The 18329-nt window shown below is 46.4% G+C and overlaps 1 protein-coding gene across 6 annotated transcripts in view; it reads left to right on the top strand.

The window, feature by feature from the left end:
* The window catches only part of CHD1 (chromodomain helicase DNA binding protein 1), a 290764-nt gene that overhangs the window by 249130 nt on the left and 23305 nt on the right, over nt 1-18329 (top strand). For 4 of the 6 annotated variants that reach the window (XM_063964069.1, XM_063964066.1, XM_063964068.1 and 1 more), the window contains 4 exons: nt 5580-5718; nt 13392-13542; nt 14224-14346; nt 14541-14687. In XM_063964069.1, coding sequence (XP_063820139.1) covers nt 5580-5718; nt 13392-13542; nt 14224-14346; nt 14541-14687 — 560 coding nt within the window. The remainder of the gene's footprint in view (nt 1-5579; nt 5719-13391; nt 13543-14223; nt 14347-14540; nt 14688-18329) is intronic. The other 2 variants (XM_063964067.1, XM_063964065.1) reach the window with 1 other exon arrangement.

Below are 18329 nucleotides of genomic sequence, written 5' to 3'. Positions count from 1 at the left end.
CTCTCTCTGTCTCCCCAAAGGACTTAGTGGGGTCCTGTCCTCGTTCAGAGCATTCCCTGTGTGTGTGCGGTGTGTCGGTACGGCTGTGTCGACATGTTTGATGAGGAGGCTTATGAGGAGGCGGAGCAGGTGCCGATAAATGTGATGTCACCCCCTGCGGTGTCGACACCTGAATGGATGGACATAGCAGATGTGGGACAGCCGGCTTCTCAGCCCGTGCCTGCCCAGGTGTCTCAAAAGCCATCAGGGGCTCTAAAACGCCCACTACCTCAGATGGCAGACACAGATGTCGACACGGATACTGACTCCAGTGTCGACGACGATGAGACTAGTGTACATTCCAATAGAGCCACTCGTTATATGATTACGGCAATGAAAAATGTGTTGCACATTTCTGATATTACCCCAGGTACCACAAAAAGGGTTTTATGTTTGGGGAGAAAAAGCTGCCAGTGGTTTTTCCCCCATCTGATGAATTAAACGAAGTGTGTGAAGAAGCGTGGGCTTCCCCCGATAAGAAACTGGTAATTTCTAAAAAGTTACTAATGGCGTACCCTTTCCCGCCAGAGGATAGGTCACGTTGGGAGACATCCCCTAGGGTGGATAAAGCGCTCACACGCCTGTCAAGGTGGCACTACCGTCTCCGGACACGGCCGCCCTAAAGGAACCTGCTGATAGGAAGCAGGAGGCTATCCTGAAGTCTGTATATACACACTCAGGAATTATACTGAGACCGGCTATTGCTTCAGCATGGATGTGCAGTGCTGCAGCTGCGTGGTCAGATTCCCTGTCGGAAAACATTGATACCCTAGACAGGGACACTATATTGCTAACCGTAGAGCATATTAAAGACGCTGTCTTATACATGAGAGATGCACAGAGGGATATTTGCCGGCTGGCATCTAAAATAAACGCAATGTCCATTTCTGCCAGGAGAGGATTGTGGACTCGGCAATGGACAGGAGATGCAGATTCTAAAAGGCACATGGAAGGTTTGCCTTACAAGGGTGAGGAGTTGTTTGGGGATGGTCTCTCGGACCTCGTTTCCACAGCAACAGCTGGGAAGTCAGCATTTTTACCCCATGTTCCCTCACAGCCAAAGAAAGCACCGTATTATCAGGTACCAGAAAGGCAAGCGGGTTAGAGGCGCGTCCTTTCTGCCCAGAGGCAGAGGTAGAGGGAAAAAGCTGCAACATACAGCCAGTTCCCAGGAACAAAAGTCCTCCCCCGCTTCCTCTAAGTCCACCGCATGACGCTGGGGCTCCACAGGTGGAGCCAGGTACGGTGGGGGCCCGTCTCAAGAACTTCAGCAACCAGTGGGCTCGTTCACTGGTGGATCCCTGGATTCTACAGGTAGTATCTCAGGGGTACAAGCTGGAATTCGAGACGTCTCCCCCTCGCCGTTAACTCAAATCTGCCTTGCCGACAGCTCCCCCGGACAGGGAGGCAGTGCTGGAGGCGATTCACAAGCTGTATTCTCAGCAGGTGATAATCAAGGTACCCCTCCTTCAACAAGGACGGGGTTACTATTCCACAATGTTTGTGGTACTGAAACCGGACGGTTCGGTTAGACCCATTTTAAATTTAAAATCTTTGAACACTTATATAAGAAGGTTCAAGTTCAAGATGGAATCGCTCAGAGCGGTGATTGCAAGCCTGGACGAGGGGGATTACATGGTGTCACTGGACATCAAGGATGCTTACCTACATGTCCCCATTTACCCTCCTCACCAGGAGTACCTCAGATTTGTGGTACAGGACTGTCATTACCAATTCCAGACGTTGCTGTTTGGTCTGTCCACAGCACCGAGGGTATTTACAAAGGTAATGGCCGAAATGATGATACTCCTTCGGAAAAAGGGAGTTTTAATTATCCCGTACTTGGACGATCTCCTTATAAAGGCGAGGTCCAGGGAACAGTTGTTGATCGGAGTAGCACTAGCTCGGGAAGTGCTACAACAGCACGGCTGGATCCTGAATATTCCAAAGTCGCAGATGGTTCCTACAACGCGTCTACTGTTCCTGGGGATGGTTCTGGACACAGAATAGAAAAAAGTGTTTCTCCCGGAGGAGAAGGCCAAGGAGTTATCGTCTCTAGTCAGAGACCTCCTAAAACCAAAACAGGTATCGGTGCACCACTGCACGCGAGTCCTGGGAAAGATGGTGGCTTCTTACGAAGCAATTCCATTCGGAAGGTTCCATGCAAGGATCTTTCAGTGGGATCTGTTGGACAAGTGGTCCGGGTCGCATCTTCAGATGCATCGGCTGATAACCCTGTCTCCAAGGGCCAGGGTGTCGCTACTGTGGTGGCTGCAGAGTGCTCATCTTCTAGAGGGCCGCAGATTCGGCATACAGGACTGGATCCTTGTGACCACGGATGCCAGCCTTCGAGGTTGGGGGGCAGTCACACAGGGAAGAAACTTCCAAGGACTATGGACAAGTCAGGAGACTTCCCTACACATAAATATTCTGGAACTAAGGGCCATTTTCAATGCCCTAAGTCAGGCAAGACCCCTGCTTAAACACCAGCCGGTGCTGATCCAGTCAGACAACATCACGGCGGTCGCCCATGTAAACCGTCAGGGCGGCACAAGAAGCAGGATGGCAATGGCAGAAGCCACAAGGATTCTCCGATGGGCGGAAAATCATATGTTAGCACTGTCAGCAGTGTTCATTCCCGGAGTGGACAACTGGGAAGCAGACTTCCTCAGCAGGTACGACCTCCACCCGGGAGAGTTGGGACTTCATCCAGAAGTCTTCCAAATGATTGTACACCGTTGGGAAAGGCCACAGGTGGACATGATGGCGTCCCGCCTCAACAAAAAGCTAAAAAGATATTGCGCCAGGTCAAGGAACCCTCAGGCGATAGCTGTGGACGCTCTAGTGACACCGTGGGTGTACCAGTCGGTTTATGTGTTCCCTCCTCTGCCTCTCATACCCAAGGTACTGAGAATAATAAGAAGGAGAGGAGTAAGAACTATACTTGTGGTTCCGGATTGGCCAAGAAGAGCTTGGTACCCAGAACTTCAAGAAATGATCTCAGAGGACCCATGGCCTCTGCCGCTCAGACAGGACCTGCTGCAGCAGGGACCCTGTCTGTTCCAAGACTTACCGCGACTGCGTTTGACGGCATGGCGGTTGAACGCCGGATCCTGAAGGAAAAGGGCATTCCGGAGGAAGTCATCCCTTCGCTGATTAAAGCTAGGAAGGAGGTGACCGCAAACCATTATCACCGCATATGGCGAAAATATGTTGCGTGGTGTGAGGCCAGAAGGGCCCCAACGGAGGAATTTCAGCTGGGTCGATTTCTGCACTTCCTACAGTCAGGGGTGACTATGGGCCTCAAATTAGGTTCCATTAAGGTCCAGATTTCGGCTCTGTCGATTTTCTTCCAAAAAGAACTGGCTTCACTGCCTGAAGTTCAGATGTTTGTTAAAGGAGTGCTGCATATTCAGCCCCCTTTTGTGCCTCCAGTGGCACCTTGGGATCTCAATGTGGTGTTGGATTTCCTTAAGTCACATTGGTTTGAGCCACTTAAAACCGTGGAACTAAAATATCTCACGTGGAAAGTGGTCATGCTGTTGGCCTTGGCTTCGGCCAGGCGTGTGTCAGAATTGGCAGCTTTGTCATGTAAAAGCCCTTATCTGATTTTCCATATGGATAGGGCGGAATTGAGGACTCGTCCCCAATTTCTTCCTAAGGTGGTATCAGCTTTTCATTTGAACCAACCTATTGTGGTGCCTGCGGCTACTAAGGACTTGGAGGATTCCAAGTTGCTGGACGTAGTCAGGGCCCTGAAAATCTATGTTTCCAGGACGGCTGGAGTCAGGAAAACTGACTCGCTATTTATCCTGTATGCGCCCAACAAGCTGGGTGCTCCTGCTTCAAAGCAGTCTATTGCTCGCTGGATCTGTAGTACGATTCAACTTGCACATTCTGCGGCTGGACTGCCGCATCCTAAATCTGTAAAAACCCATTCCACGAGGAAAGTGGGCTCTTCTTGGGCGGCTGCCCGAGGGGTCTCGGCTTTACAACTTTGCCGAGCTGCTACTTGGTCGGGTTCAAACACGTTTGCTAAGTTCTACAAGTTTGATACCCTGGCTGAGGAGGACCTTGCTTTTGCTCATTCGGTGCTGCAGAGTCATCCGCACTCTCCCGCCCGTTTGGGAGCTTTGGTATAATCCCCATGGTCCTTACGGAGTTCCCAGCATCCACTAGGACGTCAGAGAAAATAAGAATTTACTCACCGGTAATTCTATTTCTCGTAGTCCGTAGTGGATGCTGGGCGCCCATCCCAAGTGCGGATTGTCTGCAATACTTGTATATAGTTATTGCCTAACTAAAGGGTTATTGTTTAGAGCCATCTGTTGAGAGGCTCAGTTATTTTTCATACTGTTAACTGGGTATAGTATCACGAGTTATACGGTGTGATTGGTGTGGCTGGTATGAGTCTTACCCGGGATTCCAAAATCCTTTCCTTATTTTGTCAGCTCTTCCGGCCACAGTATCCTAACTGAGGTCTGGAGGAGGGGCATAGAGGGAGGAGCCAGTGCACACCAGGTAGTCCTAAATCTTTCTTAGTTGTGCCCAGTCTCCTGCGGAGCCGCTATTCCCCATGGTCCTTACGGAGTTCCCAGCATCCACTACGGACTACGAGAAATAGAATTACCGGTGAGTAAATTCTTATTTTTTTCCGGGTGACTAAAACATCGATGAAACATTGGGAAATTTCACCCGAAGCTTCATCGGCGGTAATTGAATACCACCCCTAGGTATGCTACCTGGTCTAAAGCTCACAGCAATTTTGCTCTTATAGGTGAGACACCTGTCCTAGGAGAACAGCCGATACAAGATATAATTAAGTTATAACAGGGTGCATGAGAAAATGTGATCACAAAAAGATTAAATAAAAAATGTATCTAATAAACAAAAAGCACTATTCCATAGCACTCACCTATTTCTAGACTTGGGGTGCAACACGGCTTGTGACCACATTGTTTAAATAGAAATCACAGGGGCTCTGCATATACATACATACATACATACATACATACAATACTAGGTTCTCTGGGTGCCTGCTATTATCTGTAGCCTCCGGGGTTACAGAAGAAAGGTGAGGGCTGCTTTATAACATTTCCCCAGTGACTGCTTTGTGTTCAGCCGCAGGATGGGGGGTACTTTTGGGGTGACTGATAAGCAGTGATTGGCAGGGAACCAGGAAGCAGAGGGACCATGAGCTCCCTCTGACAGCAACAGCTGCATGTGACCATGTCAGGGAAAGTCCATATTAGTGTGGTCGCATCTGAAAATTTCGTTCACTTTCTTCAAATTTCAATAACTTTCGAAGGGTTTGCAGACTCCTATTATGCAGTTAAGTAACATGGCACTGAGATGTGCATCAAATGATACTACAGTTTAGGTGTTCTTCAATGCAGTGTGTAGGTAGACGAGAAATACTTCAACTCTTTGCTTTTAACACAATGTCATACTGCTTTCTCTTAGTTCAGCTTCATTCTAAGATTTACTTCATTAATTTGAAAAAAATTGCTTGTTAGTAAGAGGTCTGTCTTTAATCCAAGGTGGGAGGCGAGGAAAAATGAAAGGGCCAACCTTTCGAATCTCAGGAGTGCAGGTTAATGCAAAGCTGGTCAGCTCTCATGAAGAGGAGCTGCTACCACTGCATAGATCTATTCCTTCAGATCCAGAGGAAAGGAAAAGGTGGGTAAACCTTCTATACTCTGTTTCTTCTGTTTGTCACTTACAGTAAATTCCATATGGAGCTTCTAATTTGATATCTGTACTACAGACTGTGTAAGAGGCTACATTTTACAGTGCAGCTGCTAAGTGACTGAATTTACAGATCACATTCCATTAGGCAATTTTCCAGGGAAGGGTTATTCTTGTAACAGTTATTCGCCATCCGTTTTATATTTTAAAGCGTAATTATTCGTGTCTCGGGGTCCCATGTGCTGTTGCCACGTTTGCATGAAAGCTGCATATTGGTCCTCTTGTGATTTACAACATATATTATTTGTTTCTGCATAAGGGACTGACTATACTTTCCCTTAGCAGCTGCTCGGTCAAACATTCATAGCGGCCCCTGAACGGAGTCCTTTTCTCGGTATCTACCCTCTTGTGCAAAACCTCATAGTACACATTACTTGTAGGCCAACAGGAGAGAAAGGCGTAATGGGTTAGTGTAGTAATACAATACCATGAAATGTGTTTGTATGTTAGCGTATGCCTGTACTGTAATGCCAACTTTTTTTTCATTGCAATACAGACCTGAAGCCTTCTAGAACTGTTTTAAAATATTTATCCAGCTTATTTAGAGATGCATGTATAACCATGCTGCATGCCTGTCTGTAAGGGTATAATTCACATTCTCCAGTGGTTCATTACAGTGTGCTTGTTAAAACCTGCAGCTTCATTAGGCTTAAACTAGTGACACATTTCAGTAAGTGCAAAAGTTTTAGTAAATGCCAGGCAGACCATAAATAGTACAGGTCGAGTATCCCATATCCGAAATGCTCGGGACCAGGAGCATTCCGGATATGGGATTTTTTAGAATAATAGAATACCTGGTCCGGAGAGGGGTCCAGCAGTCGTCATGGGTGGTCCGGTTGTCAATGCGGGGGTCTAGGAGGGGCAACGGGGGTCTGCGGTGAGGTCAGCGGGGTCCGACGGTAATAGTAGGGGTCAACGGTGAGGTCAGCGGGGGTTGGCATGCACTATGTGGCGAGGGACTAGCTGCAAAGCCACTCCCCCCACCGCCAGACATTGGTCACAGTAGTAGTGATGTCATGACGTTGCAGGACGTCACTACAGCTCCGGGATATTCCGGTTTTTGGAATATTCCGGATAACGGGTCTCCTGATAACGGAGACTCAACCAGTAGTAGTAGTAGTAGTATTAGGCATACACCTTAAACTCTGGTGATGGAATTATCTTGTATATATAATTATGGGTATATAAAGGGGTAAATGTAATAGGGTCCGGGATTTCGTCCAAGAATGCCTGATTTGTAAAGCGGCAGTCATTTACAATGCAAAAGCCGCTTTAAAAATACTCCTCCTCGGACGAGATCCCGGACCTCCGTCAACTTGGACCCTTTTACATTTACCCCAAAGACCTGTTCCCAGACGGGCAATATCCCAGCTGCATTTGTGACCTGTTCAGCTTTGTAGCAATCTCTGTTTCTTTTTCATCCACTAGGGGTCACTGGAGTACTCTTGGGATATGGACAGGGCGTTAGCAGGGATAGGCACATTTAAATATTTCAATTAGTAACTCACTACCCCCTCCATACTCCCATAGAGACCTCAGTGTTTTTGTGCCTTCATAGTGATAAGAGCACACGTTTGGAGTCTCCAAGACTTTGCTTTAATTTTTCTGAAGATTTTTCTTTTTTCTATTCACAGTCCCTTCCCAGCTTACTAAGAAGCGTGGGTCCGGGACTGTGTGCTGCTGGAAGGCAGAATAGGCTTGTCGGTGCTCAGCAGAGGAGCCCCGCCATAGACCTAAATCCGCTCTAGCCGATTCAGCTATGGCTGCTAGGAGCTGGACATCGCTTATCCAAGAAGCTCCGTCATAGCCTCCATGATTCCACTGCGGTAAGGAGCGGGGGTCTGAGAGCAGGGCTGTCAGTTCATGCTGCCGCCCGCCATATGGGGGAAGCCTGCAAGTCTTTCTACATGGCCACAGGCGGACATAGATGTCGCCGCTTCCCTGCTTCCAAAGGGGGACACAGCGGTCTCGGGTCAGTGCTTCCCTGATTGATCACTGCTGCTGTGGGTTTCCGTTACCGCTCCCCTCATTGTTCCTCCACACTGGTCGCCCGCCGCTTGCCTCCCAGCGTCGGTCTCCCAGCATCAAGCTTCCCTGCACCCGCGGGCCAACATGCCTCTCTGGGTTAGCTCCGCCACTGGGCGCCCACCGATCGGCACCCATGGGCGGTCTCTCAGCAACTGCACCCGCGGACAGCTCTCTACATAGGGGTGCTTTGGCCTCTGGCTAAACGACGACACACTGTGTGGTGATCCGACGCGTCTCTCTGCTCCTGTAGTTAGGAGAGCATTGGGACGCTGCCGCCACTGAGTGCCCTTCGTTGAATGGCTCCCAGCCGCGGTCAGTTTTTTTTACTTTCTCAGCGGTGGGGGAGTGTAAAAGGGATTCGCCACAACAACCAGGGAGGTGCCATGGGGATAATACAGTCTATTAAGCCTTGTATGCTGTATTGTACATAGGGCTGAATACTCTCAGGTGTATATGTTTAAAAAATAGACACATGGTGGACACCATTTTATTTTCACTACCTGCTTCTTTTACAGCCATTTGGTGTTGGTCCAATAACACACGGCCGCTAGAGGGGGCAGGGGTGTTAGTAGGACATTGAGGAAAGCACTTTTTTTTTTTAGTACTTGTGTTTCACTGTGGTACAGACTGTCTGTGTGATTCCAATCATGCCTTCTAGGCAGCCACAGTGGGCTCAGGATATTTCTAGGACTTTGCAGAATTTACAAAGGTCTATGTATAGTTCAAAGCCTAAAAGCAGTCATCGTTTGTCTTATTTACAGGTTTCCTCGGTGTTGCATTCTAACAATTCCTTGCCAGACCTAATATCTCAACAGTAAATCGGGTCAGGAATCAGATAGTGAGGTCAATCATAGCAGGCCATTGATAATCTCATCAGAGTACGCCAGGTGTTAGATTTCACTAACGCAAACCTGTTAAGGTATGAGGTTTTATTGCTAAGAAACAGAGGACAACCGTCTGGGTTCCTTATTCACATTCTCTTAATAAGCAGTTAACGTAAGCATGGCAGAACCCGAATAAACGATTTGCTGGGCCAAGTGATTTATGTTTAATTACCCTTTTCCGCAATACTCTGCCGTCAGTACATTCCTCAGTTTCAAAACTTTCTAACGAGTTAACTATTCCAGTTTCAGCGGCAATGACGCTTAAACAGACGTCTAAGCGCAATCTGGAGACTATGCTGAAGTCCATATACAGCAGCAAGGGTGTTGCTTTGACCTGCTTTACTTGGAGTTTGGTTTAACAAGGCAGGTAGGTGCATGGGCTAAACAGCTCAAGTTAGCCCTACAACAGGCTCTTTCTTCAAACCAGCTTATACTTCTTACCGGTCACATTGGTGAATCGGCTAAGTTTTTAAGTACAGCCTCTATGGATTCGGACAAGATAGTTTTCAGCTTCAATAATTGCGCCCGATGGATGCTGCGGTTGAGCCCTTAGCAGGCCAAGGCTGAGTCAAGACGCAAAATAGCGGCGTTGCCTTATGCTAGTGATAAGTTATTTGGTCCTAAATTAGACTATTGGTGGCTGCTCGGGGGAAAGTCTGGTTTCCTACTGTTGCACGCACCAGTTCCTAAAAGGAAATATGCTAGACTAGCGTTCAAATCTGTCAGACCTCTACTTTCGAGTATGTGCTCCAGAAACATCCATACACCAGCTGAAAAACCTGGGGTATGACGGGCATCCAGTCCATCTTGGATCTTCAGTTGTGGGAGCATGCGTTCAGATCACTTGGTGTGGTTTCAGAAGTCCACAGATGGGTGGATCCGCAATATAGTGTTCAAAGGTTACATAATGCGGTTGTTCAAGACAGGTCTGCTTGTGTCAGCAGACAAGAGGGCACTTCTGCAGACCGCTATTCAGTCTCTCGTAGATTCAGCAGTTTAATTCAGGTATCAGGACACCAACAAGGTCAAGGGTTATAGTCCAGCCTATTTTGTAGTCCCAAAGGACGGCTCAGTTAGACCAATATTGAACCTTGAGGGGCTCAATCAGTACATCACTTACTACAAATTCAAAATGGAATCCCTGCGGTCAGGGATGGCAGGTTTAGACCCGCAGAAATTTATGATTTTGCTAGATCTCACGAATATGTACTTCACATTCCAATTGGACCACCACATCAAGCGTACTCAGGGTTTGCAGTACAGCAAAACCATTCTCAATTTCAGGCGCTACCGTTTGGCCTCTCATCAGCGCCTTGGATATTCACAAAGGTGATGTCTGTGATGATAGGTCATCTCAGATCCCTGGGAGTGATAATAGTTCCGTACTTAGACGATCTACTCATCAAAGCTAGTCTCAACAGACACTCCTTCAACATGCCTTACTAACGTACAATGTACTAGTTCAGCACGGTTGGATTGTCAACTTCAATAAATCAAGCCTGATTCCATCTCAAAGACTTCAATTTCTAGGAATGATTCTCGATACGGTGGATCAACGAATTTACCTGCCAGAACAGAAAGCACAAAGTATTCGTCATCTGGTACAGTTAGTGCTCAAACCACGGACAATCTCAGTGCATTTGTGCATCCGACTGTTATTAAAGATGGTGGCGTCTTTCGAAGCACTCCAGTTCGGAAGATTTCACTAACGTCCTTTTCAACTGGATGTTCTCGCACACTGGTCAGACTCGCATCTACAAATTCATTAGATGGTGCGGTTGTCTTCAAGGGTAAGAGTATCACTACTCTGGTGGCTGCAAGTACACAATCTCACCGCAGGAAAACGGTTAGGAGTCTGGAATTGGATAGTTCTGACGACGGACGCAAGTCTCAGAGGTTGGGTAGCAGTGGTCTTAAATTGTCAGCTTCGAGGTCTATGGTTAGACCGAGAAAGATTACTGTCAATAAATGTCTTGAAACTCAGGGCAATTTACAACGCCCTGCGACAGGCAGTGCACATGCTCCAGTCTCAGACTGTCCAGGTTCAGTCAGATGACGCTATGGTAGTCGCATATATAACAAACAAGGAGGAACTCGAAGTCGCATGGTCATGCGGGAAGTTGCTCGAATCCTCAACTGGGCCGAGCATCACCAGGTGATATTGTCGTCAGTATTCATTCCAGGAGTGGACAACTGGGAGGCGGATTATCTCAGCCGTCAGGATTTTCATCCAGGAGAATGGGCATTAAATCCAGAAGTGTTACAGAGGTTGGTCCAGTGGTGGGGTTACCCACAGGTGGATCTAATGGTATCTCGCCTAACTCATCAAACAACCCAGTATGTGTCCAGAACAAGAGATCCAAAGGCAGTAGCAGTGGATGCTCACACAAGGCTGTACGGTCACAAAATTGCGAATCTGTTTCCACCATTTCCGCTGCATCTTCAGTTGCTAAAACAGATCAAACGAGAGTCCACGACAGTCATACTAGTACCGCCTCATTGGTCTTGGAGAGCATGGTTCTCGGACCGCCGCGGTCTACTTGCAGACGATACGTGGCCGCTCCAGCTACGTCCGGACCTGTTACAACAGGGTCCGTTCCTTTACCCCGATTTAGCACGGCTGCGTTTGACGGGGTGGCTGTTGAAACCGCCCTATTAAGACAAGAGGGCATTCCAGAATCGGTTATACCAACCATGTTACGTGCTAGAAAGCCAGTTACGGTAGGTCATTATCACAGAATTTGGCGTGCCTATATAGGGTGGTGTAAAGCTCGGAAGTTTCCAACATCATCTTTTAAGTTATCCCTTCTTTTGCTATTTTTACAGACTGGGTTAGATGGAGGACTACGTTTATCTACACTAAAGGTGCAGGTTTCTGCCTTGTCAATTTACTTTCAAAGGCGTTTGTCCTTTTTGCCAACAGTTCACACTTTCCTGCAATGTGTCCTCAGAGTACAACTTCCTTTTATACCACCTACAGCGCCATGGGACTTGAAACTGGTTTTAGATTTTTTTATAGTCTTCAATTTTTGAACCCTTACAAGTGGATGTTAAGTTTCTAACTTGGAAAACAGTTTTTCGCCTAGCGTTTGCTTCAGCAAGGCGTGTTTCAGAATTGGGTGCCTTGTCATGCAAACCACCGTATTTACTGTTTCGTGATTATAGAGCGAAACTTCGGACGAATCCCGTTTTTCTACCACAGGAGGTATCTTCGTTACATCAACCAATCGTAGTTCCGGTATTATAAAAAAGTGCAGGAATTCCAGCTACTTTGCATGTGGTACGCGCACTATGTGTTTATGTAGCCCGAACATCAACAGTACGTAAAACTGATACATTATTATTATTATTATTATTATTATTATTATTATTATCCTTTATTTATATGGCGCCACAAGGGATCCACAGCGCCCATTACACAGTGCATAATAAAATGAGCAAACAAGAAAACCGCACTTACAGTACAGGACAAAATAGGACAGGTATAGAAAACCTGGGGTTAGGTGCCATCAAAGGGAGTATGGGGTATAAGATAGTGTAAGTAAGAAAAGGAAAGGCACATGAGGAAAGAAGTCCCTGCTCTTGCGAGCTTACAAAAAAAAAAACATTGTTTGTTCTCTATGATGCAGGCAAGATGGGTTGGCCAGCTTCCAAGCAGACCTTGTCCAGATGAATTAAGCTGACCATACGTCAGGCTTACCTTCATGCTAGGCTACAACCGTCTACATCAGTTTCAGCCCATTCCACATGTTCTATGGGAATGTCATGGGCAGCAGGTCGTGGAGCTTCTATGACGCAACTTTGCCGTGTGGCTACGTGGTCATCGGTGCACACGTTTGTGCGCTTTTACAAGTTTGATACGTTTGCGGCATCGCCATCTAGCTTTGGCCGTCTAGTGTTACAGGTGCCAAACAGCTCTCCCGCCCAAGGGAGAAACTTTAGTACGTCCTAAGAGTACTCCAGTGACCCCTAGTGGATGAAAAAGAAAATAGGATTTTGGTACTTACCAGATAAATCCTTTTCTTTGAATCCACAGGGGGCACTGGACGCCCACCCAGCGCAGTTTTACCTGTCTTGTGGTAAGTTCAGTGGGCTTATGGTAACACATTTCACCGATCTGATCAACTGTTAAGGTGATTATCTATTGTCGTGTCAACTGTTTAGTTGTCCGTAAAGTTATGTGTGAACTTCATTGTTGTCCGTTATGTTATAATGTTATATGTAATTCTCTATTGTTCATCCTCTCTATCGCTCCTGTTCGGCTCAGTAAAAACACTGATGTCTCAATGGGAGTATGGAGGGGGTGGGGAGTTACTAATTTGAATGTGCCTATCCCTGCTAACGCCCCATCCATATCCCAAGAGTATTCCAGTGCCCCCTGTGGATTCAAAGAAAAGGATTTATCTGGTAAGTACCAAAATACTAGTTTTTCATGACTATTTGACTCTCCAGCCATTTGTTTAATCACGTAAATCAGTACTTAAAATCTTTTAATACAGTGGTTCCCAAACTTGGTCCTTAAGACACCCTAACAGCGCATGTTTTAAGGTTATCTATGGTTGAGCATAGATGGTTTAATCAAAATGAATATTTATATCCATAAAACCTGGGCTTGGTAGGGGGTCTTGAAGGCCAAGTTTCGGAACCATTGTTCTAATACTTGTGTTATTTCCTCTCTTGTATACATTCTAGATATGTTGTTCCATGCCATACAAAAGCGGCACATTTTGATATCGACTGGATCAAGGAAGATGATTCAAACCTTTTGATTGGAATATATGAATATGGATATGGCAGCTGGGAGATGATTAAAATGGATCCTGACCTCAACTTAACACAAAAGGTAGATCTATTCATAATGAAATTTATCCGCTTGTCAGTGAAATATTTATGATTTACCTGTACAGTAGATGTCATTAGTGGAGAAAGGTCTGAAGAAGAATTAAAGCTTCTTCCCTCAGGTTTACGGTTTCTTTTGTTCTACTATGAGATGACCACATGGGGTTTTGTCCTTACACATGGTTCGGTTAGGTTTTTTTTTTGTTTTTTTTTACATTTTGGTTTCGGGTTACATTTTGGATGAGCGCATTAGCCACTCATTAGGGTGCATTCGCCACTCACCGTGCATGGTATCTCTGAAGTGCCTTTCAGAATGTAAATTAAAGCAGTAGGGTAGTCCCATGAGGAGACTTAGATTATCCACCTCTTTACCGATCCACACCTTCTGGCCCTCTAGACATTATGGTGTCTGCGTGTAGTCTTTAATTTCCCCTTTGTGGCTAGCTTGAGTGTTTCACCAGTGTCGTATATATACTTTCCCTACTGACGTTCTTTATTGTACCAAACAACAAACTTGGTGATTGGTGGATGCAGAATTTTGACTGTAAGCTCTAAAAGGTTTTTAACAACAAACGTGACAAAGTATCACACTTGTTACAAAGTTAACATCTCTGTAAAACAGATGTATGATTATTATTATTATGCTGTGAGAAAGAAAATGCAGCTTGTTTTTACTCTTCTTTAGATATTGCCTGATGATCCGGACAAGAAGCCCCAAGCTAAGCAGTTACAGACCAGAGCTGACTACCTCATTAAATTGCTTAACAAGGACCTTGCAAGAAAAGAAGCACAACGACTTTCTGGGGGAGTACGTTATTATTATGAAAATTATATCAAATGAGTTCTATTGTGTTTCACTTTTCTATTCTAATGACTGCCCCATACTGTGTTAGTGCCTTCATAAATTGTGTATATGAGAGTAGTGAGAACTCCATTTTCCCCTCTATGTAGCACTTTATATTGAAAATATATTAAGGGAATTTTCCTTTATATCCTTTGTAGGGTAATTCAAAAAGGAGAAAAGCCAGAGCAAAGAAAAGTAAAATTGTGAAGCCTGTGAAAATTGAAGAGGAAATAAAAAGTGAATCTTCTCCCCCTTCTTCAGAAAAGTCAGAGGAAGATGAAGAGGAGGAGGATGAAAAAGTGAGTGTAAGGTGTAGTTTGGTTCACAGATTCTACTACAATAAACATTGTGTTGTGTTGAATTAAGATAATTTGATTAATGAAGTGCCATAAAATCTTACTGCTGGGAAATTAAACTTGGTATTGGCGCATAAAACCTACTAATTGCAGCCGTGACTCCTGCCTGTGCGGGGGGGGGGGGTGTCTATAATTGTGTGAATGTGCTGGATCCTGGTCCTGTGCACATATTAACAAGATGACCAGCTTCTAGGGATTGCATCAGCTGCAGCCTCTGGAAGGCTGGTAAGGGCTGCTGTGATTGCTACTCATGGAAAACCGTTCCCCAATCTTCTATCGCACTTCAGACTGGCAGTTGCGGGCGGGGGGGGGGGAGGGGGTTGGACTTTGTCAGAGGATGTATGTATTTCTGCACAGGCGCTTTCGGTTACATGAGAGGAGAGCGCCTGTGCAGGCATCTCCTGACAGACTATTCCAGAGAGGTAAGGTGAAGCTTCCATTTGTTGTTCTGCTTGCTGATTTGTGAGTTTCCATGTGCATATACTGTAGATACACCCATTTTTTGTTTATTATTACTGACCCAGGGGGAGAAAACTTCCCCCCTGAGACTACTTGTCCACCATGTAGGGAACGTTTCTAATGGGAAGTCACTACTACTGCAGGACTTTTGAGTGGTGGATTTTATTGGGGGGGTTGCCCCTGGACCAGTGCTCCTGTCCGAGAGGTGGGTCAGACAACAGCAGTCACAGAAACAGCCCCCTTAAAGGCATAGGTAGTTGAGGTGGGGGGGGGAATCAGCCCCTTCAAACACCCCACGCTGCCTATTCGAACAAAGCAGCTTCACTAACCTGTGTGTAGCAGGGTGCAGGAGGCAATTTAGCAGAGAATGTTGTCACCAGCATCAGCAGTGTGATCAGAGGGCAGTTTTTACTATAGCTTGGCCATGCGAGGGGCCTGAACTCTTTTGCAGGCAGAGAGTTGCATGCCTCAGCCTCTGACCCATCACTGTTTCCTTAGCTGGCCGTGTCTCGGCATGAACCCGGACTGCGGGGGACTTCTCTCTGGTAGGGAACACAAAGGAGCTGCCTGGAGTAATTTGTTTAGGAAAGAGAACTGCGGCAATAGAAAATAGTGTCTGCCATGTGCTTCCAGTGTCAGCCTCCCAGACTAAGCCACAGCCCCCACAGTTAGGCTTACAGACTGCAACTCATGGCACTTGGGTAACAGGCAGGGTGTATTTCTTAATTTCTAAAATGGGCAGGGCACTGCACTCTCCTAAATCAAGCTGGGGGGGATGCTACCGATTCAGCATGTTTGTTCTGGAGGGTGAAATCTTGCTCCTGGGAATGTGAGCACCCGGTCTAAGAGATGGTTAGTGCTTGCTGGGCGACACGGCATGGAATCACAGCTGAGGAGATGTGTCTGAAAACCATTGATTCTTTTATAATCTTTTTTCAAACTTTTTCATATGCAATGTTTTTACGTCCAGAGTTGCTAGTTTTGGAAGCAGTTTGTTGCACATAACATCTTCAGAGTATACACACACATTTTGTGATGATTTACTCATGGTTCCAGTGTAGCCAAAGGTATTTCTCTAGCATCTATAAGGGAAATTGGGGACAGAATTAGTACGATATGGTATAGACTGGTCCAAAGGAGCAAGTGCACTTTAAATTTCTTCAACTGTGTGCGGTGGCTCCTCCCCTCTATGCCTCCTCCTACAGGTCAGTTTAGAAAAAAGTGCACTCAGGAGAGGATGCACACTCTGCAGCTCCAGATTTTTCCTTCAATTTATTTTATTTCTTTTTTTCGGTATGCTGTTTGGGCATCAGCATACCTGCACCGTGGAAGTTAGGGGGGAGGGGCGACGACAGTCACCAGCCTCTTGAGGTGCAGAGGCGCTTCCCCGCTGCAGGACCACCGTCCTGAGGGGCTGTTTGTTCAGCGGTGCATGGCGCCTTGGCTGTCGCAGCCGCAGCATGCCGCACACCCCTAATGCTGCCTGAAGGTGATCATCGGTGGTGAGTACACACCGGGGACCCTGCTAAGGGGGTTCCCCGGTTCACTGTGCGGCAGAAGCACAGGTGAGGCGTACGGGTCCCTCCTGGGGGGGACCCGCTTTGACCCCTGCGTGAGACTGGCGTAATACAACTGTACCAAGCATTTATGTGAGGCTACAAACACTTAGGAGGCCTGGCCGGTATAAAAATTACACAGTAGCTCCGGCGCATAGCGGGGGGCGGAGCTATATAAGAGCATGCTCAGCTGCATTTTGGCGCCTTCCTCTGCATAAGCAGCAGCATCCTCACACAGCTCCTTCATAACGGTCACACGCTGGATCACTGGTACAGGGTGTATAGGGGGAGAGCCGCTATATTGTGCACAAATATCATCCCTCTGAGGGATTTTTCAATATACAGACTTGCTGTTTATATGTATATATAAAACGCTGACATCCTCATTGGGGCAGTGCTGGGTGCGCTGGTGTCCTCTCTCCTGTGTCTCTTCTCACATGCAATAGAACAGGCTTGTATTGTATTTCAGGCTGTGTTGTATGTGTATTGTACCTGTTTTCTTCACAATGGTAAAACGGAAGTTATACAGTGTATGTAATGCTAGATTTTCCCCAAGCTCATCTGACTCCGTATCATGTGAGCAGTGTAGTCAGTCATCACAAAATGCTGATAACAATGTGGGGAAGAGTCCAGAGCCCTCCTGGCTGGGGGCTATCAAAACTATGATGTCTGTCTGATATGTCATCTCAAGTCACTGCAAATGCCAATAAAACTGCAACAAGCAGGCGCAAATCTAGCTGCAAAACAGCATCCCCCCTGTCCACTGCAGGTGCACAAAAGCGTGCTTTACCTGCACTCTTATCTGATACTGATGATATACAGGATGATGTGGAACCCATAAGCGGAGACTCCACCCCTACACAGGGTATTGAACCCCTCATATTGGCTATTCTGGATGCGTTAAAGCTCCCCCTGGAGGATGCTACTAGTCGGCAGTTATTTTTCCTCCCACAAGACAAATTAACTGTCACTTTTCCTGATTCTAAAGAATTAGATGATTTATTTAAATTATCCTGGAAAAATCCAGACAAAAAATATCAGGTGTCCAAGAGGTTTTTAAATATCTTTCTTTTTGCCCATGAAGGCAGGAAATTCTGGGAAGAATCTCCAGCAGTGGATGTCTCCGTCTCTCGCCTTTCTAAGAAGGTGGTGCTTCCTGCCCCGGGCTCTTTTACGGTAAAAGATCTGGGGGATAGGAAAATAGAGACCACTCTAAAATCTATCCACACTGCTGCAGGTCTAGCCCAAAGGCCGGTCATTGCTGGTTGCTGGATGACACATGCCATTCATACATGGACTACTCAAATTCAAGAAGGCCTTTCAGGGGATATGACCTTGGTTACCACTGTAACTTTCCTAAAACACATTCAGGACACGACAAGAGTCCTCTGTGACTCCCTAAAGAGATTGGCAATATACAGGCTAGAACATCTGCTATGGCTGTGTCTGCTTGCAGAGCCATATGATTGCAGATGCTGACTCCAAACTTAATGTGGAATCTCTTCCATTCACAGGCGAATGGCTCTTCGAAGGGGAATTGGACGCATGGATCTCCAAAGCTACTGCTGGGAAATCC

Source organism: Pseudophryne corroboree, chromosome 1 (genome assembly GCF_028390025.1).
Source record: "Pseudophryne corroboree isolate aPseCor3 chromosome 1, aPseCor3.hap2, whole genome shotgun sequence".
NCBI classification, from domain to species: domain Eukaryota; kingdom Metazoa; phylum Chordata; class Amphibia; order Anura; family Myobatrachidae; genus Pseudophryne; species Pseudophryne corroboree.
Note: the sequence above shows the minus strand (reverse complement) of the source record. Positions and strands in the feature narration are given on the sequence as shown.